The 23,081-nt window shown below is 43.0% G+C and overlaps 1 protein-coding gene and 1 non-coding gene across 2 annotated transcripts; one reads left to right on the top strand and one right to left on the bottom strand.

Moving 5' to 3' along the window:
* Positions 1 to 2: 2 nt before the first annotated feature.
* On the top strand, positions 3 to 84 carry TRNAS-GCU. Its single transcript has one exon. It is a non-coding gene; the product is annotated as a tRNA-Ser (tRNA).
* Positions 85 to 659: 575 nt separating this feature from the next.
* Positions 660 to 23,076, bottom strand: MCM3AP (minichromosome maintenance complex component 3 associated protein; the record flags this gene model as incomplete). The annotated part of the gene is made up of 27 exons (XM_026048559.1): positions 660 to 1,891; positions 2,384 to 2,531; positions 3,031 to 3,237; positions 3,914 to 4,043; positions 5,212 to 5,466; positions 5,612 to 6,002; positions 6,730 to 6,827; positions 7,192 to 7,450; positions 7,656 to 7,809; positions 8,214 to 8,348; positions 9,384 to 9,452; positions 9,752 to 9,949; positions 10,409 to 10,561; positions 11,006 to 11,119; positions 11,636 to 11,767; positions 12,983 to 13,083; positions 13,986 to 14,176; positions 14,859 to 15,103; positions 16,043 to 16,203; positions 16,674 to 16,836; positions 17,490 to 17,758; positions 17,967 to 18,164; positions 18,632 to 18,771; positions 19,487 to 19,680; positions 20,932 to 21,079; positions 22,120 to 22,198; positions 22,915 to 23,076. Coding segments are annotated over 27 exons (4,653 nt in total), but the record flags the coding sequence as incomplete, so codon positions are not given.
* Positions 23,077 to 23,081: the final 5 nt, after the last annotated feature.

Here is a 23,081-nt window from a genome sequence, read left to right as displayed (position 1 = left end):
AGGACGAGGTGGCCGAGTGGTTAAGGCGATGGACTGCTAATCCATTGTGCTCTGCACGCGTGGGTTCGAATCCCACCCTCGTCGCGGTGACTTTTGCCAGACACAGGGGCTCTGAGCCCAAGCCAGGCAGCGGGACAAYCTCAACAACCTCCACCCCACACTGGAAGCCCTGACAGGGCAGCAGAGCCCAGGGCTTGTCCCCCTGCAGCAGCCCTGGCCCCCAGCAGCTGGGCTCCAGGTGCCACCCTGGAGAGCTCTCCATAAAGCCTGAGGGGCCTGGAGGGGCTCCAGGCTGCTGAGAGCATYGCTTTGAGGACCAGCTCTCCATCAGGGCTCCAGGTACTCCTCGAGCCCCAGCTGGGGCTGAGGAGCAACSAAGCTGGGTCCAAGGAGCATCTCCTTGACCTTCCCCTGCATCAGGAGAGAGGCCACCAGCCCACGGCTGACCCTTGCTGCCCAGAAGAGCTGCTTAGAGCAGCTCAGGTACATCATATAAGACATCCAAAACTATTTTTTTTGTTTAAGTTTTTAAAAACTTATGTGAGGTTACAGGGGAAGCAGGGGTAAACATAGTAGGTCAACACCAGCACTAGGGTAAAGCACAACAGTTTTACTTCTTACTAAAACATACACAATCYAGCACAACTCAACCCATCATCTCCAAAGTTTGCAAACAGAAACAGCCTCAAAGAACAATTCCTTCAGTTTAAGCTTCTTAAATCAACTTAGAATAGCTAGAGTAGATTAATAGTAGAGAATACAAATAGTATTAAAAAATAAAAACATAAAACCTTTTTGGAGAAGGGCACTGACATGGAGGAAAAAAACAGTCCATCATCCCTCCATGTGTTTTACTAAGGAAGAAATCCTGCTTTTCTGCATGACCATCTTTGCAACTGCTTTGTGATTAATGCCATAAATATTCAACAAATAAAACCTGGACCAAGGACAACAAATCTTGCATGGATCATTAATAAYTGTAACAGTGATGTAATCTAATTGAGAATGAAAGAATCAAAATATTCTTGAGCAACAAGACAACAAGTGAAAACCAAGGTGCTACATGCAGATAACTTCTGCTATAAGTAAGTTGGGACAGCATCCCTGGGACTATGACCACGGAGAGACTGCTCGTAGCATTCTCCTAACTCTAYTCCAACAGAAATTCAAGTCTGGGCCCCACGTTGGCTCCGTGCACACACACATCGGGGTTTAACAGTGTTGCAGCAGGGAGAACATAACACACAACACAAAAATGAGATGCAAGGACTATAATGGAGGCCTTGATCCTGCATATATTTCCTGCTCAGCCATGAGCTAGGACACAAGGTAGGTATTTCACTGGGCAGCCAATTCACTGTCTCTCTCACAGCTGCTCACCAACTAATGAGAGCTGGTAAAAAAAAGAAAATCACCAGAGGGTCAACTACAGGCTTTCCAAAAAACAGGATCCAAATCATTCCGCTGCCTGTAAAATCAGACARGTTTAAAAACAAATAAATAAAAACCCTAGACCAGCCAAATACTACTTTTGAGCTGAAGAGACATTAAACCAAGACACCTTCTCTAAGGCCACCAYGCAAGAACAGCCTGGGACCCATGTCTGTTCTGCGTTCCTCTGCAAGGACAACTGATTTTATTTATTTTTTTAAATAAACCTCAGGCAGTTGAATTGTCTGGCCCTGAACTGCTTTATGAAGCCTCTTGGTGTGCACAGGGTTCTCAGCCCCGCTCAAATATCCACCATGTCCACCAGAGCAGAGAGGTGGAGCTCGGCAGCAGCCTCGGCCTCCTGGTTGGCTTTGAGCAGCCGCTCCAAGTGTTTGAGCCTGTCGGACAGMGCTGGGCTTCGGTCCATCACCGATGGCTCACATCCCACCTGCCTCCCAGCCTGGCCAGAGAGAAAAGGGAGAGGAGACAGACRGAGAAGCATTATCCAGTGCCAACAAGAGACAGATGAGCTCAGTGACAACCCTCTCACTTCTTAGAATGACCATAAACACCACTCCTGACCTCCCACAAAAGAGGAGCTGCAAAAACAGTATGTTCTGCCCTGGTACCAGCCTTCTTCAGCTGTGAGAAACAGCTCACACAGCAGCAGATTCAAGTTAGACTACAACACCACAATCAGTGCTCTTCAGACTGTCCTAAGCAGAAAGCAGTAACACCTGTGAGGAACCTGTATGTCAGATCTGCAAGAAGCACTTCCCTCCTTGACAGGGARTTATCAAAGTATAACTTGTGAATCCTGCATTTCCAAAGGCTGTCTGACACTGCACAACCATGCTCATTCTCACTGAGCTTTCTGCAAATGCAACAGACTCAAAAGCTGTAGCTCTGAAGGTCTTGTGCAAGTAGCTTCTCAGTACCACCCTCTGCTTACCTCTTGAGCAGATGACTTGGGACTCTTCACTGGGTATGTGACAGGTGGCGTGGAGACGAGAGACTGAGGAAGGTAAAGAGGAAGACCCACAAAGTCACCAAGGGGCTCAATGTCTTCAGCTAGGTATTTATGCAACTGTTCTTCAAACCTGGAGGGAAGACCCAAACCACCAGTCAAACTGTGGCCTAGCTTTGCTCCTGTTTCCAGGTGGTTAAGTGGTAGCTGGAACCTCAGAGGTGYTTGCAAGAAGGATCCAATGCCCACRGTGGTTTCCAACACTCAAGATGCYCCCCCACTGCTCTTGGCAAAACCCACTGTGAACACCTGTATGCTTCCAAATCACCTTTAAATACCACTGAACACCACACATCATGGCTTTTTATTGGTGGCTTTATTACCCATAGGCAGATTCCAACCATTCCTCAGAGCTTCTCATATTGCTACCACCCTGGGCAGTTCCCACAATGCAAGTAGGAGCTAGCAGGGAACTGCCCTCAACTTACACGCTCCAAGGCAGATGTTGCAGACAGGCGGCTTTCAAAACATTTCTAAAGTCCACTGTTGGACTTCATAGAAGTTACACTATTTACAACCCTCTACCAAGGGCTGCAAGGAAATGGTCTTAAGATGCTGGTCTTGTAACTTACCTCCTGCTCTCTTTTTTCTCCAGTTCCAACTGAGTCAACAGGCGTTCTGGGAGAAGATCCAGTTCTGAGGCTGTGTCTGTGAGCTCAGCTGCACTGCAAACACTCCTTTCCTGACCTGATAGTACACTCACACCAGTGACATATTGAGCTGGTGTCATGGAAACACTATGGGGTTTCTTCAAAGAGATAGCAGGCTTCACTCTTAACCTGAAGAGAAGAGAGAGAAAAAAAATCAATGGGAACTGGTATGAGTGTGGACTGATTTTTACTCGGCGGCTAGGAGTTTAGAAAAAGCAGGGAGTAAAAAGTGCCCAAGACATCATGTTTTATTAAGACCATTTACAGTTGTCCCAAGAGACAGAAAGACCTTACGTTCCAAGAGACAAAGCCTGCACATAGCTTTGACTATTCACGTACCAGCTCCAGGCTGCAGGTTAAAGTAAATGCAAGGAAGGAAGCACTACCAAATAAATAAATAAATAAATAAATAAATACTGGTCATGATTTATCCATCCCTCCATGCTTTGCCCACTCCTCACTTTCCATTCTGTGTATTCAGAAGTGCTACTTCAGACCTATTCAAGCCAGAACTCTGTTTGCCCTCTCTGGCAGAATTTCACAAGATTTAAGCACATTCCAGGTAAGTCCATCTGAGAGCTGAGTAATCCTGCAAAAGTCAAGTTTATTCTAATTTCTGCACAGATACCCTTGTGTCTCACTTCAAGGACACACACAGGCACATTACAAGAGAATTCCTCACACTGGTTTTGAGCGTTGTGAAGACACTAAGCACTCACCACAGGGGTCCTAAGCAACCTCCTCACTCCCCATCCAGTGGCTCTGGTGGAACAGCTGATGGATGAACATTATTCACCCAGCTCACCTGCCATGGCCCTGCTGGATCTCCTTCTGGGTGCGCAGTCTCGCTTGCTCCCAAGAAAAAGGGAGAGCAAAGTTTTTCAAATGCTCCTTGAAGTAGTAGACACGAATCTGGCCATCTCTACTTACTGCTTCTGTAMAAGAAAAACAAAACCAGATCCCACATTTAATATCAGGACAGATCTTCCTCTTCAGAAGAAAAAAAAAAAAGCATTTAAGGCCACTGAAAGTTGTGCTCACTTTCAAGTTGTACTGTACATGCAAAAATGGGCCTTTGAGYTGATTTAATCTTCAAAGTGTTGCTTTATCTTCATTTTAGTTTTCTAGGGCATCCAAATTCAGTGTACAGACAATTAGGTAGTTATTTTATTAAAGGAGTCTCCCTATAATTAAGCTACACAGGGCACAAAGAAAAGCACACTTGAAATTGAAAATAAGTAAGGTTTCAGACACAAGCCTCRTTAACCCACAGAAGAACTCAGTAACAATAAACTCCTCACAGTTTATCGAATCAAATACTGAGGTAACTGCTTTAAGTCCCAAAACAAGTAGTGTCAGTCACCACAGAGGGTCAGAGACACAAATTTCAATCAGGAATCCTTTAGAGCTTGTTCTGTCTGCTAATGTCTCTGCACCTTGCCAGATGAAAGCCATGGGAACATGTTAGTTCCTTCCAAGTCTGCTTTATTTATCCTCCTTTTATCTTGTCTTTTTTTTTTTGTAGAAACAAAGACTTGAGCCCTAGCTCCTCAGATGCACTGCTTAAATATACACAATTCATTTTCTGAACATATTCTCRGCATGCTATTTCAGGCCCTTATGGCAAATGAATGATTAAATGTCTACCAGAAAATTAGTTCTGGTTTTGCTTAATTATTTACCAAGTAGGTCAAATCTCCTCCTCCAGCACATCTACCAYATCAAGTGACCTGAGTAGATGTGGCTTTTGGGGAACTAATTCTTAACGTTCAGTTGAATCTAAACACCCTCTCCAGTGGGATACAAGGGCTCCAAAGACTCTTCATRTGGAGGAATAGTCAGATGTAAAAAACTTAACCATAGTGCTTTAATGTATAGAAAGCTCAAGTCATTCATAACTGGCAAAAACATATGCCTTAATTGACAGGAAAATGCAAATAATGCAAAAATGCAAAATAAGCACAGTGCCATTCCACAATGTGAAGATCAAGTAATCTGCCACACTGATTACATATATCACTACCATATGTAAAGGCATCTATGTCAAGTTATTAAATGGAGTCAAGTATGAGATCATCCATGCTACAGAAGTTCCTGTGATACCTGGAGTAACAGGCAGTTTGGGTGGTTTCCAGTCTCTCAGTTTATGRTCGATGCAGAGCATCAAGATATCATCCCAAGGGATCTCATCAACAGAAGGTCCATCACCAGAGCTCCCAGGGTTCCTGCTTTTCCACTTCTGGAAAGTTCTGCTCAGCAGATTCTCCACTTGAGACTGAATCAGTGGTTGAGTACGAGAAGAACTAGCGATCTGAGACACATACTGGGAAACCATGTGGCAAACAGGACGCCAAGGAGCTGCGGGAAGAAGACACACAAAAATAGTTTGCAAGAATGCATGACAGAGCCAGACTACCAGCTTCACACATAGAAAGTTGAAGGCAGCACAGGCAAGTTTGAGAGAATGAGCTGCCAAGGGGATACTGAAACATGAAGTACATACCACCCAGGGGAGGCAGATCTAGGTAGGGGATCTGGAAGGAAAGCACAGCTTTCTTCAGCCAGGCCAGGTGATCAGGCATGTTCCACTGCAGGTGGGGTAACAGCTTGTTACCCCCAAGCTCTGAAAACTCAGTAACAGGCCAAGACAAGTCACAGAGATGCTCTGAGGATGCCACTTCTGAGAGGAACTGCAGCACACTGTTGTAGAGCTCTATAACGACGCCCGGCTCCTGCGACGGCAGCCCTGCCGAGCGCCTCTCCTTCCGGTCGTGGTAGAAGCGCTTGCCAAATTCTCCATCAATGCCCTCCTCGACGTACTCCTGAAGGGTCTGACTGCAGAGCTGGAGGGTGTCTGGACASTGGGAAGCCAGCCAGGCTACAGCTGCAGAGAGCTGCAACACAGCACAACACGGTGAGTTGGAGTCTGGGCAATGAGGACTGTAAGGATCTCATCACGTAGCCCATCTGGCAGAACAAGCAGAGTACTGCACAACAAAATAAAGCAACAGGTCACCCAGCACTACTCTGAATTGTCAAACTAGATGGCCTCAATCTAAACAGGAAAACATCTGTACTTTATATGACAGGATTTAGGCATCCTTCATTCTCCTTTGCTGAGAACAGGGCAACATTGGGCAAACCCATAGCAGTAAGACTGCTACAACAGGTCCTTTTTAGAGATGGGAACTTAAGGATACAAAGGCTTACACCCCACTCACTCGTCTGTCACACAAAACTTGTACTGCTGTTAGTGAACACAGGCAGGACAGACTAGAATGCAACCCAAGTATTTGGATCTCAGTGCAGTTTTCAGTATTTGAAAATAGCTTTTATGAAGCAAGTGGTGTTGACCTCTGGACAGTTAAAAGAGGTCACAAAAAATGGAAAAGACACTCTGACATTAAGTCAGAATGGTTCTGAGTTTGGAATCACTACTGAAAAAGCAAATACCCAAGTTCAGACATGCGGTAAAAAAAGCTTTCTGAGCAACGTTACAGCAGATATACCAACTTTAACAAAATGAGAATGCAGCAGTCATTACTTTTAAAATATTAGTAATTCAGAAATTAATGATAAACCAGTCAAGCATCTCTTCACATTCTGAATTGCTTTTCTTACCCTTTTGGTGCCTTTTAAGTCGTTAATAGAACCCGGAAGCTCAACAACAGTATAGTCTGAAATAAGCTGAGCTGAAATCAAGTCCTGCAGCATTAAACCTTCAAAGGAAAAAAAAAAATAAAGCAATATCTGAAAGAGTTTCAATCTCTCCTCAGCCACGAACAAAAATAAAGAAAGAAATGGGCACCTCCTACTTGGACCTAATCTCATGAYAGATTCACAGCACCAGATACCCTTCATCCTTCCCTCCAGACTATCACAATGAAACATGATGTGCAAAGGAATCTTGGAAGCCTAGGAAAAGTTCATTTCCTTCAGGCCCCTGGATTTCTATCAGAGTTTTGAAGGCTCATACACTTAGCTGAGTTTTCTGCATTTGTGAGACTGCATTAGTCTCGGGAGTATTGCTTTGGGACATGGATAACATTCATGCTATTTGAAGGCACAGAAGGAATTACACACCTTCTTCCACTTCTTTCTCTGTGGCATCCTCTTCCTGACCAGGAACTAGAATCACCAGAGGAACTATTGGTTGGAAGGGTTTGGCTTGAAGCAGCTGTTTCAACTGCAGCAAAGCTGAGAGCCAATAAACATCATCTTCTGCAACGTCCTCRCTCCGCACTCGAGGGGGTAAAAGAAGAATAAGACCACTGGTTCCCAGCAGGTCCTTCTGCCTTTCAGCTTTATCAAGCTCTGTGTCAGAGAGGGCACCGTGTACCACCTATACAGCCAGGCAGAACAACAGTAATGCAGCTGAAGTAAAACATAGCACTTAYTTTAAAATAATCTTTTCAACAGCTTCATCCCTCCCAGCCTCACCAACCCCACCTGACAGTACAGAGTGTGAAAAGCCTCCAGACAGCAGCCCCTGGCAGAGACTGCCTACCTTTTACTGCCTGTCACAYAGAAACACTGCTCTCACCTACCTTGATACACACGCTGACATTGATGGTTCTGCTCCCTTGCACACCAGGAGAACTAAATATTGTCAGTGTTTGAATTTTGCCTTCTGCATGTAAAGTGTTTCTCTTGCAACTTTTTTCTCCCATAAACTTTGCTTTCAACCAATCCACCAGAATCCTARTAAAAGAACATAACAAGGATTTCTTTTTAGATACATTATTTTAAGATTTTGGCATTGACACCAGTTGCATTCCACAACCTACTGTATTCCCAATCTTCAGATTTCTTAGATTTTGCTAAGTATTTATCAAGTGGTCCGAAATTATTCATATCACTATTTCAATATTTTCTTTGGTTTTGATGTGAGCGAAAGCATTTCAGAGAACAATGACAGGAGAAGAGAGAGGCCTTTGCAACAAATTTCAGCCACATTCTAAGGGATGGCTGTAGAGGGGAGAAAAGGGGTGAAGGAAAGGAAATTTAACATGGCTGGTCAAAAATGGGACATGGACATCACTAGCCTTCTTCTATTCCACTGCCAGACTTGAGAAAGGAATGCACTAATCACCTCTCCCACTAACCTGCTGGGATCATCCTCTGCATATTCTTCATCATTCGGCAAGACCAACAGGACCTTCCAAAAACACTGTTCCTGTTGAACTGGAATGTGTTCAGCGATCAGTGAGGTGAGATCCAGGGGAGTCCAAGCTAAATCACTTAAGACAGAAATAGGTAAGMCAGGAGGCTGCAGTAGCATCTTCTATTTCACTATTTTGCCATTATCTAAGCTCCAAAACAGCTACCCATCACTCAGCTTGAGATACGTAGATAGATCTCTGATYAAGAGATAATGTTGCAGTTTTACCCAGGGACATCTGTCAGCCTCATTTACTGACTATGCCCATGCTTTTGAGCTTCTCCATTAAATAAAACATCAGTTTACATCACCACAGAGTGCACCCATGACTGCTTTTGATTTTGGGATGGTATTTAGGGGACAGTCATAAAAAAACAAGGTACCCATCACTACTGGAAACAAAGAATCACAGAAACAGAGGTAAGACTGGGCCTCTCCAGTTTAGCCTCCTCAGGACAGGGATACCGTCAACATCAAATCAAGACTTCCCAGTTAACAGCCAAGGCTTGTAAACCCACTTCAGGGYTGCATCCCTTCAACAGAAATGCTCTCATTGCCTTGAGCAAACTGGAAGACTATTAATTGCCCAAAAGGTTCAAAATTAGAACTGAAAAATTAGCTCTACCAGCTACCTATTTCATCATGAACAAAATGCTTTCAAGAATTAGTTGCTAAATCTGTAACATAAGATGCATTTTGGGAATAGTGGAAATACATACATATCTTCCACACTGCTTAACTACCCTGGCTCCAGTAAACACATGAGCAACCAGAGTGTTTCACAAGACAGAAGGCAAATCCACTAGGGATGTGGAAACCTCTAATCAAACCCTTCATGCCACAAACCAGATAATGGCTTTTTATTCTTTTGTCCATACACCCCAACACAGACCCCTTCGAACACATAAAACTCATYACATCCTTTGAATACCTACAGCAGTAGGATTGTGTGTCCTAGCATTTTCAAGAATTTACCCTGTTTCCCTTAGCTGTTGAGTACTTCCAGAAGCAAAACAGCAAATGGACATTTCATTTGCCCCTCTATACTGACTTTAAGGTCCTTAATATTTTTGTTACAGTCTGCTTAAATAAATAAATGATCAATTCCTCATACCTTAACAACTGCTGGTAGAAGTGTTGGACTTTCATTTCATGCACTGTCTTGTTTCTCAGCCAATTCAATCTAGAAAGAGAAGTTGGTCGTGACTGGCAAAAGAAACCTCTTATTTTATACTAAGAGTTACTGAGCCATTAGAAGTCACTGCAAAAACTTTGGAAAGCTGCTATTAATAAGAGAAATGAAAAAAGTTCTTGTTCCTTTTTCCTGATTTTTAAAACAATTGTATACAAAACGTGTATTTTTTGAGGGTATTCAAGAAAACTTTTCCAAAACTGTTAACTAACWGACTTGCACAACTACTTTGCAACTCTCCTTTCAAAAAACCATGGATTTCCAGCTGCTGTCACTGTAAGCATCCTTACCTTGTGCAAGATATTCCCAGCTTTCCTCCGTGTCCCAGGTTTACCATACCCTTGATCAAGTTGTCCATAGCTATAGGCCACTCAGCACTGGGAGACAGTGCTTTGAGTTTATTTTTTGGATCGGTGCAAACGGGAGCAGCAGGAAATGCCCTCATTTGACGTTTCAACTTTGTTCGAGCTGCCACTGCCTCCCTCCACCTTCAGGAGGGAATAGACAAATTGCTGCTATTAGTAACTTATTCCTCCCAAACAGGTTCTCTTTATTTTTTTGCTGTTAAGACAGAGTCAGGCTCTCCAAAATATCCGACAGGCAGAGAGGGCCCAAAGGAGTCGGTGGGTTGATGCATGTGGTAGTTGGGAGCTGAGGCTAGTCACACACAGAACTACAAACTCACTTCTCAGAGCAGACATTTGGAGAAATTACAAGTTTCTAGCCAGAATTAAGCTGAAGTCTCTTCCCGAGCTTGTTAAATGGCTGTAAYAAAGTATGTCCTCCCTCTCCATACATTGGCCATGCAAGACTACGTCTATCTGTAGGGTAGAGCCAACTAGTCAGCAATAGCAGTCCCAAAAAAAACACAAACAGTTTTATTAAAACTATTAATATCACCTTGTCAACATTCAAAAAAGTAATTGCATCACAGGATGGCAACTCACCTTTGCAAATATTTGCAGAAACACTGGAGCTCCTGAAGAGTTTCCTTAGCMATCTGGAATATCTCATCTTCCAGAAACTGCTCCAGGACATGGGCACAGACTTCTTCTGAGCACCGCTCGATACGCGCTTTGCGGTCTCTTTCCAAAGCACATCTAATTTAAAAAAAAGCCAAAAGAGCTTAAGTAAAAGCTTAAGTGAGGTGAAGGCAAGTGCTAAAACACCTGACTATGGTGCAAACAAGAGTCCACCAACACAGCTAGCAAAGAGGAAGCACTTTCAATGCTTCTCCTTTTTCATCTATGCTGTTCCAAAGATAAAGGTACAACACAAGGGAAGTCCACATCTAGGATGCAAGGGAGTTGGAGGAAAAAGCCCACAGCCTTGGTCTTAACCAAAGTGTCTGTCTTGCACCCTGGAGGACCATCTTGTGCCCAACACCACAACTGCAAGCTGACAATGTGCAGCCAGGTACATTTTTGCTTGCTTTAAAGGATTTCACCTTTGAAGACGAGCTCAAAGGCCCACCTTTCCCAACAAATTCTTATCCTCAGGAAAGCATCCTGAACCGTGACGAGTGCCCAGGATACGGTACTCACTTTAATTCGTTGTCTGATATCTCTCGAACACTCTCCTTCATTACTTCCTCCATCAACTCCATACCCACCAACTGACTCAACTGCTTTATTAGTTGCTCTCTTTCTTTCTTTTGCCTAGAAGGACAGAGAACAGGTTCACACAAGTAGCAATTACCAARCCTTTCAGTTAATTCACCTAAAATTAAGTTCTCATTGGTTGTATTATCCCCCTAAAAATACAGATCCAGGTTTGAATGGAGCAAACAGTTAACCTTGGGGTTCTCTTGCTTACCTCAAACTAGAGTATGTTTAGCTCACTCCTTAGAAAAGTTTCTGCACATCAAGGTTAGCACACAGCTCCCTTTCGGGAAGCTTTGGGAGAATGAGAGTTCCTCAAATATTGACACTGTTTTTGCAGTGCCTTTGTGAGATTATCTCAAAAATAACTAACAGATAATCAGAGAAAGCGAAAGAGACAATCCCCCTCTCTCTCTCTGTGATCCCAGGGCAGCTTGAGGTGAGAAAAATTAAGAGATTTCAACATGAGAGACACAGGGTCTGAGCACACATGAAGTGACTCAGGTTTGTGCCTGCTGTTCTTATGGTGCCCGGGAGGTAGGACAATCCAGCAGCGAGACACCCACAACTCACCTCTCTTCCTCCACTCTGCGCCGTTCCTCTTGAACTCGCTCCCTCTCTGTGCTGAGCGTGTTCCCCGCCACCTGCAYGAGCATCTCCCTCAACACGTCAGCCAGAAGCTCCTCCATGATGGCCTCTGATGCACTGCACAAAACCAGAAATCCTCCTTTCAAAGTCTGCAATTTTTCATTCAGAACCTTAAAGACTAGACACATCAAGGTTGAGTTAGAATGACAGCATGATTTTTGGTCCTCTGAATCTTTTTTTATGTGAAGAGGACGGTTTCTTATAGGATGGGCCAGGGAGTTTAACAGTAGCTCAGGTCAGSTTGAGCTATCCTGCTCACTGATAATCTTAATGCTTGGCTGGACACAATGAACATGGGAAACAAATGCCTAGAAGATTATTTAAAGCATTTCTAACATAGAGGCTTTCAAGTTTTATACAGCTCAGAAGAGCTCAAATTTGTCTTAACACACAGGTTAAAAAGACCCAAACCCACATTCATACAAAAAATCACTTCTTTTCCAAGTGCCTATGAGTCTGCTGGATCAGGGGACAAAGGGATCGAACCGCATCTGCTGGGACTGAGCAGCCTAGAAAGAATAATGCATACATGTGTAGATAAATAACCAGCAACCTTGCCTCCCCATGCTGCTACTGAGAGGATGTTGGATGGAGTGTTTCACAGTGAGAGCGCACTGCACACCCCACTCTGGCCAAGGCAGCCACCTGGCTGCAGTTGTCACAGGAAAGGAAGATCCAAACACCACAGAATTATTCACCAAGCATGAGTTCACCCAGGACACGCTTGTCCATGGTGTAACAAACCCCTCTCAGGGGGGTTGTATTCTCACTTATATACCTACTTACACCCAAAGGTATTCTCACTATCAGGAAACACCACCTGCAAGCCACTGTCAAATGCTGGTGCTTAAAGCCAAGGTTGAGAGTGATTTGGTTAGGTAAGACCAAGGCTGACAACAGGCCTGCTGGATCAGCTTCCCCCTAAAAGTCCCATGTGTAAATCTGAATGCCTCTGAAGTCATCTTATTTGAAGCAAAGGATAAGCCAGATTGGGACCTACTCCTCTTATCCCCATTCAGGCAGCTTTCCATCCACAACACATTTGTAGCAGCAGTGACATTACAGTCATGCCAGGCAAGGTTAGAGAGGCACATCATCAAATCAACATACACCAAAAAGACCAGGGACACCTGAAGGAAGGTCTGATTTTCCCCCCCACGCACTATACTAGTCTTTGCTACAAACCCTGCCTTGCATTTAATTTGCTGCTAGGGCAACCTAGAACTTCTAGGACAAGAGGCTCCAGAAGTACCAGCAGCAGAAGTTCCTTACCAGCTCGCCGCGGCCATGTAAGCCGCCCCTGCTCGGCCGACTTCTCTGCACTCTTCTCTGACAACATCGTGCACGAGCCCGTCCGCCACCTCAGCAATGTCCTGCAACACAGGAGGAAGCAGCTAAAGCAAAGCAGAGTCTGGCTCAGGACAGCTTGCACCGTCCCACAGGAGCTGTGGAGGAGTAAAGGCTTCCAACATTGTTTAACCAATTATAGATGGCAACCACAACTGTATTTTCACTTGCAAGCCAAGTCTGAATCTCTGAGAGACACATAATGCTTACAGAAAGAAAAGCAGCAAGAAATGCTAACAGTGAGAAAACACTTCTCCGTGTTTGTATTATACACAGACAAGTTAAAAAGTGTTAAATGAATTTTGAGAGTGATTCCTGTTTTTGTATTTCACTTCCTTCTAGAGTTGCCATTTCTCTCAGGTACACTAGCTAACTTAATCCTAAAAGATCAGATTTAGTTTTCATTGAAAGGCAGCCTCATTTAGGTAGAGTGTAAAAGCTCCAAGGCTTTACAGAGCAAGCTGGAATTAGCAAAAACCCAAATCTTGGCAGGCAGGAAACAACCTAGGAATATCAGGTACAYTTTAAAGACCCAATATTAACAATCTTTTTTACAGAAGAAGCTTTGTCATGTTTCATCTGAAACAAATGTCAAAATATTAGGGAATGGACCAGTATTCACCAAAATAAAGTTTATCTGCAAAGTCAGTATAACTTTCTACTGTATCACYGGTTTTCTCCTTAGAAGTTTCTCAAACAGTTGCTACCAGGCAGAACTTCGTTTACCCAAAGCAAGCAGTAGCATCTTCAGACCTTCAGCTAAAACTACACAGGAGTTTCAGCACAAAAAGCTTAAGAAACAGATATTCTAACCMTAACACCAGAGCAGGGAGTATCTTCCGCTTCTGGACTGGAGACAATCTACAGACCTTGAAGCACTTTCTAAACCTTCACCAAATACTCGTTGCTTATTTTAAGTTTCCCTTACCCTGTCTGTGCAAACTGGCTGAGGCTTTGGAGGGAGATGTTCAGGTTGTTCTGCAGCCTGGGAAACGGGCTGGGCAGCAGGCAGCAGTGGCACTAGAGGACGAGGTAACAGCGAAGCCGTAAGATGAGCTGGGGGCTGGACTCTTGCTGCTGTGACATCCAAATCCACAACTTTGCTCTCCATTCGTCCTTCTGGGGAAGGGACGGGGACAGGCATCAAGTCATTAAGAGGGGAAGACAGAAAAAAAAAAATCAATTCAATCACCAATGGAAGCTAAGCCACTGCTGCTTGTTTTCAGCAGCTCATGASTTTTATAACCTAGTGAAACTTATCAGGAAAGTCAGTAACAAAAGTTCGCTGCCCTGAAGTGAAAATATATTACACAGACCAATTAAGTTATTAAACACATTACTGTATTACTTGAGTCCATAATTGCTTTAAGAGAAGCTTAGCACCTACACACATACTGCTCTGAGTAAATGCAAAATACTGGCACTTTCTTTCAGATCCTGGTTGAAAGTACTAGTTCAGCCAGCTTGAAGGTCACACACTTAGCACAGCAAGAACAAGCAGTACCCRAAAATCTGTGAAATGAAAAGACAGTTTGCATATCTGAAGGCAGCCAATTTTACCCATTTTAATGAAATTCAGAGCTCATTTCCATTAGTTTATTTTCTGTATCAATTTTTTTTTAATCTGGAACAGGAACATAATCATATTAAAAGCATGTTTTGATTTTTCTACCCCCAAATAAAAATGAAATTTCAACCCACATGAGCCAATAGCAATTTCTACTTCWTAAAATAAAGCTATTCACAAAATGATCCAGCAGTATCTTCCTAAATTGTGTTTTACATGCCCAACTGCTCTTACCTGGAGCATCCACACTGGATTTTTGGCTGCTGCTGGTTTGATCCATGGTTGTATTGCCACCAGTGTATTTGCTCTGTCCATTGAAGCTACTCACAGGCACGTGGTGAGGCACTGAAGGCAACGGCCCTCCATTTACAACCTGCCCAACTGACACGTTCAGCTTCTGACTGACAAATACGGATTTCCATGGTTTGGGTAATCCATCAGGCACCGAGAAAGTCGAGCGATTCAGCTCCACATAAAAACTAGGGGAAATATAAATATTAATAAAACCAAGTACATACTCAAAGCTTCTCCAGCCTCACCATTTTCTGCTGGACAGCTYTGCAGGGCTTAAGGGAGACAGAGGGTTTTCAGAATTGCTCCCTATAATCTGGATCTAAATCTTCAGCATAAACCAGAAAAGGGAAGGTCTGAACACTGTCCCAACTGCTCCTCTCCCAGAACAGAACAGAGTTGTCACAAAGATGCCAGGACTAGCCACGGGAATGAYTGTAAAAGCTGCAATCCTATTCCAATCCAGGCACCTGTGGTCTTACTAACTTGCCCTTTCCAAACTGAGTAGTAACAGAAAACGCACCAAGTAACAGGCTCAATTTTTCAACCTTCCTCAGTCACCTGAATTGCAATTCTGCATGCATCACATATATGTAAATATATATATGAAAATACATAAATTATGTATTTCCACATACTATGTATCCTTGTCTGCCAACTGTTAGCCTCTAACATCCTCCACTTCTTTGGACTTGGAAAGACTTCCAAGTCTTTTACACTCTCCTCTCCCACTCAACCCTTGCTTTTGCTTTTCTCACACTCCTCTGGCTCCTAAAGATCTCATCCTTTTACACCATTGAACTTCAGTCCACCTTATCTGCATCACAATAACTCAGCAGTTTCATGAGAAATGTATCCTGATTTCCTACAGAACTATAGTTCACTGTAACTGAACGAACCACAAGAAAAGACTTCTACCTGCACTATCCACAATGACTTTCTCGGAAAAAATTCCTGGAGTCCAGCAGAGATTATGCTCAACTTGCTTGTTTGAGTTCAGTCTCTGAACTTTACCTCTCATCTTTCTTGACTGCCAAGTCCAACGAGGGCCTGTCCATGTTAACACTCAGCCTAACGTTAGTTTAACCCCACTGGACGTCTTCAGACACAACTTCTTTACCACTTACCCATCAGAAATATTCAGGCCATAATAACTTATGAAGTCAGATGCTTCCTCACAGTCTTTGAACAGGAGCATGCGGATCAGGTGATCCAAGGGAAACACAGTAGATCTTTGGGTGCTTACAGTGTAAGCAATATTGAGAGATTTAAGAGCATCTGTACGAATCTGGGAAAAGATAAAAGAAAGCCAGGTGACTGCTAAGTTCTTCAAACCCCAAATAACTATAAAGTTAYAGCCATAGGAAAAAAAATCAGTATTTTGTAAATAAAAACACCACACTTGAACTCTCCATGCAAACAGTTTCATTTTAAAATTTCTTTACTTTTTTTTAGCTATTTACTTTCTAATTTCCACTTCTTTTTCATGCTGTTTATTTTGAGCATATCCTTTTGGATGGGAGTAAAGGCTTGCAAGGATTTATAGTAGTTCAAATTGATAATTCACTTCAAAAAGTGGTAAGAGTTCTCTGAATACTTTAAATGCAACTGGAGAGTTAAGTACACAGTGGTTTCTCAAATTAATTTCTCAAAATAATTATCTATTGACTTTTCTGCTTTCTAAAGATTTCCTCTGAAAAGCCCCAGACTGTTTTACAAGTTAACCCATTAGAACATATCCACCTGCCTTTTTCTCACCTGGGTGAAATAACAGTGCAAGATACAGGCATTCAGATAGGAAGCTGCTTGAACTAACTTGAAGAACCTCACAAAGTTGTTGCTGTTTAAGGCAGCAAAAGCTTGAACTGCAAATCTAACTTCAGGGGAGTTTCTAACCTCAGGATGAAACTGCTGCACTTCTCTGTGGAGACAAAACCAGAAACTTTTTGCTTCAATAACAACAAAAAATGGAGAGCCACCGATCAAAAAAACGGAACTAAAAAGAGAACTTTTAAGTGGGACTTTCAACTTTCAAATTATATGACCAAAACTAATCAAGGTTGTCAAAATCAACTCAAATAGCTTCCAACACAGTCAGCATTATGACCACGCTGCTAACATTTAGGTAYATTCAAGTTTATTCTTAAGCCGAAAGCAAATCAAAATAGTTTTCCAATTTAATGTTCCCATTTTAATACAAAAGCTTAGGTTAAACTCTTCCTTCATCCCCTAACACCATAAAAACACAGCTGCAGTTTGAAGTTTATTCCGTGTTCCACTTTTTAAAGGAGAAAGTGATTAAAATGTGGTATTGGGAGAAAATGTTATAACACCTTAAAGCTAGCTTAAGCTTCCCCTTCCTTTTTTTTTGTGAACTCCTATCCTGTGTCAGGGATGTCAAGAAATGCACTATTAAAAAGAGTAAGCATTGTTACCGTATTGCATTTCTTTGCTTTTGTAAATAATTTTGCAACTTTCAACTAAAGCCTTTGCTTCTATTAGAATTAACTGCAGACAAACTGTAATCTCGTTACTTTCCAGAGGCAAAAGAAAAGAAATACTCATTCTTCTCACCTGAGAATATCCCCCTTATTCAGATTCAGCAGAACATTATAACCTCTGAACTCTGCTTCACTCTTGCAATAAATGCCCTTGTTAGCCAGGTCCTGATACATTTCCTTCAAGCTCTGCAGGCATTTAGTCATGTTCTCATTGTTAATTTTGGCGTCGAAGGAGGACATGGGCTCTTCACACAAATGATGAGCGCAGTGGATGTGAAAACGAGTGCACTTCTCAATTAGAGACACTGTCAGGGGGCTGCAGAGATGTTGCTGTGTTATATCCTAATTATAAGGATAGACAAAGCATTATATGTATTAGATTAGGAGGCTGAAGAGCAGACTCATCTGGCAACACCTTCAGAAAATTCTTATTTTGACTGAGTCAGGCTTCAACTTGAATGCTCAAATTACTACATTTTGCTTCATTTCACAGCATCACATGGGAACTTGCATTCTGTTACCAAATATCTCCACATCCACCAGTACTCACCTTCCTTATGCCACGGGTTCTGTTCCAGACAAAGTCATACCATTCCCGATAGTTCCCTTCTCCCTGGTCCATAAYGTTTGTCACTAAATAGTCCATAGTCATGCTTAACACCTCAGGGGGTCTCAATTCATGGGGCAAAGGCTCCTCCTGATCTGCTGAAGACCTGCTGTATTCCTTGATGGCTGCTGCATGATCTACCTGTAAGAGGCAGAAAAAAAGACCATTAAAAATGCTCTCAGGAATATAAAGGGTTTTGTCATATCCATGCCTTTACATTAGTATGGAACAGATTGCTAAAAAGAGATTCTCTACTGTTCACMCTAGTCAATTATGCTATAATAGACAATGTTTTATTTTCTTTCATAGCAGAATTGTGTACTGATGAATTTGTGACAGCCAAATCACCAGTATTTGTATACTACTGCCCCCAACTACAGTTCCAGTCAGGCTTACACAGCTAAAAAGCGAGACAGCAGTTCACTGGCATTCTTGTTTTATAACGTCTACCTGAAAGACAATGATTACCGAAATGCTCTACAGAATTTGCTCTATAAGGATCTCAGAATTTACCCTATAATCAGCTAAGCAACACTGACAGCTTTATATAAGCAAYGAGTGAGCAGACACATTAGGAGCAACAAAACCTGCGTACAGAAGGCTCATACCTTGTCAGATCCTAGAAGCACTTCAAAGATACTGAGCTGATTTCTTGTCTCCCTCATGTAGCGCTCCTTCTCAGGGCACATGTCTGGGCAAGTGCCCACAACTGTTTTCGCTTTGCCTAAATCTGTCCTCTTCACTCGGGCTAAGCAGAAACGTTACAAATGAACAAACATTATAACACCAAGCATTGCTTATTTTTGCTTTCATTACCAGTTAAAATTCTAATGCGCCAGCTCAGCTTTAACCATACAACATGCCTCACCTGAAGCCTCAATGTATAGAATGTATATGCCTCAATGGATAGAAGATTAGTATTCTGGCAGGGCAATGACTAACAYAGGAGATGATGGGAAGGCATCACTAGAGACTCCCACCCAGCCCTCTCCTTGGAGCAGGTTAGTCCCCAACACCACATGAGAGCAGCCATGGCTATACCTAATCAAGGCTGCAAACCCTCACGGATGGAGTACTCCTCGCACACCATGCCCTGGAAAAGGTTTTTCCTGATGTATCCCTCCACAGCAGTAACACCACTTAGAGAGGTTAAAATCTCTAAAAATACCTGGTCATTATTTCATAATTCTATGTCAAGTGACAGACAATCAGCTGATATTTAAAAAGGCATCTTAACAGGATTCAGGGTCAGCTTTGAAGAGGTGACAACAAAAAGGAAAGGGCTTACAACCCAGAACTGTGGGACTACCTATGTGGCATTCCTAGAGTCAAGGAAACCAAGACCCTGTAACTGCAGGTCAGGCACATGTAACAGTGCACACATTTGATTGCACGAAACACTTTCTTCCCAGCAGAGAAGCTGTTGTTACACTCATATTAACTTGTGCACTTAGAAACACTACCTTGTCGCATGATTTTATCCCTTTGGTCCAGAAGGCGGTATCTTTCCTCTGATGTCTCAGCCACTAATCCCACCAGGTTACTGAGMGATGATAAGGAAGCTCCCAAGCTTTCTGAGCTCTGTCCTTCACAACTAGAATCATAGTCTGTTTCAAACTGTAGCGCCTTACGCAGACTAGACTTCTTGGCTGGAGAACTGAAAACAAGAGATTTTCATCAATAATCCCSTACTACAGCCCTGGCTTTAAAGGCACTCGTTTAGTACATGAATATCTGTTAATAGTATTTCATTCACAGGACAAGACACTGAGTTCACCAAAGCTGAAGTGAGCTAAAGGTTTGGGTCCCCTCCACACACTCTTTTCCTCAATTTTAAGAAAAAAGTCGTTACTTCTCATTTTACAGTTATATGACAATGAATATCAAAAGGATTCCATCTACATGGCAAACTTGGTATTTTGAAAGACAGGCCAAGCACAAATTATTCCAGCAATTCATGTTCACAGCATTGCTACCTATTACTTGACAGAAGATCAAGATAAATTCACAAGGAAAACTCCAACCAATATATGATGATATCACAAAATTCAGAGTTYAGAGGGTGGGGGAAACTGGACAGGGCAACCACATAGGGATCATGAATATCAGAGTTAATTCTACTGTGAAGCCCACTCACACTTCAGCAGCAAAACTAGAAGCTAAGCAATTAAATCTGCCAGTTTAAAATCGATTGAAGAGTGCTTTCTCTGCAGAGCTTTTAAGTGTAGCAGGAAAAACAGTGCTACAGCACACCACAGTGGTACAAGCTAACTCAAAAGTAGGAGAGAGACAGTGTAAAGATTCACTGGTAACAGCAGGAGGGCATAAGCACCATTCCAGTCTAAGATGTCTCTGAATCTCTGGCAGACAGAAGTACATTTGCAAGAAGGAAACAGTCTGCATTTGTATTTTATTATACACCTACCCTGAGCATCTGCCAACATCCACTTTCAAGGAAAATTGTTAGTCTGACTCCACACCACAGGTGCAGGGTCCTAGGGCCGAGCTACACACTCCACTGAGGATCACCACCACCAAAWAAAGCCAAGCCAGCCACATGGAACAGCAGGACTCACATACACAGGCCAGTTGCGTGAAATGGGAGATGACAAGCTCGCCAGCTACTCTCAGAAGGAGATTCAAAYTCCACAGAACCCTATTTGTCCACAAGGAACAGATGTAATCAATACTACAAATAGTCCTAGCAGTGCTGGGTCTTGACAATGCACTGTTCTACTCTGTTTCCTCAGGTTTCACTATTGCAGGTGTTGTTACAAAAAACATGCACACAATACGCAAAATAAACAAAATAAGCAAACCTAGAAGTATTTTCATGAACAGTTAGGGGAAAAAAATATCTATCTAGTTAGGGAAAAAAGTATCTGGATTCCTTGAGGAGCACACGCACCTTTTGCCAGGTAGGACACTGCTGGCAGATGACCTTATTAACGGCTTCCGAAGAGGGGAATGCTGGTAGCTTTGCTCTTCACTGCTTTGCCTTCCTTCCTCGTCCCCTCCTTTCTTCTCCTTGGATGAGTATTCTCTTTTTGCAGGACCTGAAGTGATATGTAGAACAAAGGCATATTATACACCAAGTTTTTCAACCAACAACTCTCTATTTTTCCCACTGAGGGTGAGGGAATGGAAGGAGCAGGTTTTTTAAAATATTATCAAATAAATCTACAAGTTACAATTTTGTTTATTTATATAAAGCTTATAAGACAACTTCCACTAGAARTTGACTTGAGGTTGATTTGAAGACTTAAGTCTTCAAGTGTGCCTKTTTTAAAATACTGACATTCATGTTTTCATAGAGTTTAAAAGCAGAGTATAATCAGAAAAAGACACCTGTGTAGGTGCTGCTTCAAGCTGTTTGTCCTCAGGAAGACAATTCTGCAGCTATTCATTTTCAATGAAGGCAAATCTCTGACTGGGCAGAGCTGCAGCTAACCATGCATTTACCAACACCTGAAATGTATCCYCAGGCTAAAAATCTCCAGAAATATGCAAGCAGCACTCACAAAACAAAAGGCAGCACTTTATAGATGAAGTATTGCTTTGGGCATGAGCAGCCTGCATTCACATCTCACACTAACTTAAAGCAAGGACTGGAACCCAGATTTCACATTTCTATGCTGGATTTTCTCCAAGACAGACAGGCATGTTGCTCTCCCCTTGGTTCAAATGATACATAACTGCTTATATACAGACCAGCAACTTCCACAGCTGAGGAAACTCACTCCGGAATAGTCAGTAATTCAATTCTCAGGAAGCTTTCCTAAAAGATGGAAGCCTACACCCCAGCCCTTATTYTGAAGCAAGTAGCTGGACATATGGAAACAGATTTTCCTATCAACCTGCTTCTAGAAGCAGCATGGTATCATCATGGTAACATTCTTCCTGTGGGCTTACAGGAAYGGTTCCTAAGCACCTTTTAAATCTAGGCTGTCCTTTCAAGAGTCTTCAACTCTTTGAAATGGTTTTAAAGCGTCCAGAAACAGCATTTTGGCTCATGCTAAACTAAGTGTTTTACTCCACAGGAATTCAAGAGCAGAAACAGTGGATTCCTCAAACACAGTTGATAACCTAGACTTACTGGTCTTCTTCTTTTGCCAAAATGTTACAATGTCCTTGTGCAACTCTTTTGCCTTCTTTCTGGCAAGAAGAGCAGAGTCCTGTAAGAAAACAGAGCACGGTATGAAAACTATGAGTACCCCAACCTTGTATAACATGGTCTTTGCTAGGGAAAAAGTACCAATTTCTGGAAAGTCCTGGGCCCTGCCTTTCCAAGCTCTTCCTTAAAACCTACACACAGTCTGCAGGTTGGGCRGGCTTCCACCAAAACTGCTCCTTCTGCAACACCTCCATCACGCTTACACAACGGAGGGTGACCAAAGGCATATATTTAATCAGAAAACAGGCGAAGAACTCACTTCTCAGCACACCTCGGTGCTGACCTGAGGACAGTACTTGCAAAGAGCAGGTGGTCCTGCAAAACTGCACTAAAGCACCTAGACTTTGGGAGGCTGCAGAGATTTTGAGCAAGACCTAACATTAAGTCTGGGTATCACTTGCCAGTGGTCCTGACCGGTCTCTGGAGGTAACTGGAAAGATCTGCTCGGTACTCAAGACGGTGGCAAAAGCACAGCTAAAGTTCGGTGATGTTGTGGGCAGCTGTGATGGTTAAAATACAGCCCTACCTGCCCAATACATCTCTAATCTTGCCTATAATTTAAGTTGCGCTCATCTGCGCTGACGTTCAGGTAAGCGTTGTCAGACATGGGTGTCGCTCTTGCGACAACGAAAGCCCCAAGAGACAGCAGACACGGCGAAACCAGACACCCCAAGTGTGTGGATTTAGACCCATTTCTTGGGGCCGGGCGACACTCACGTGGTCGAAGAAGTGGACGATGGCCATCTTCTTGTTGCGCCGCGTCATGATGCGGCGCACCTTGACGAACCGCCCGAAGTGCTCCTCCAGCACGGCGCGCTCGTTGAGGCTGTCGGGCACGTTCTTGCACTGGATGGCCGTGAGCTCGCCGGGCGGGGGCCCGCCGA

The sequence above is a fragment of the Nothoprocta perdicaria genome, unplaced genomic scaffold (genome assembly GCF_003342845.1).
Source record: "Nothoprocta perdicaria isolate Ctin4 unplaced genomic scaffold, notPer1 scaffold_11, whole genome shotgun sequence".
NCBI lineage: Eukaryota > Metazoa > Chordata > Aves > Tinamiformes > Tinamidae > Nothoprocta > Nothoprocta perdicaria.
This window is presented reverse-complemented; position numbering and strand designations above follow the sequence as displayed.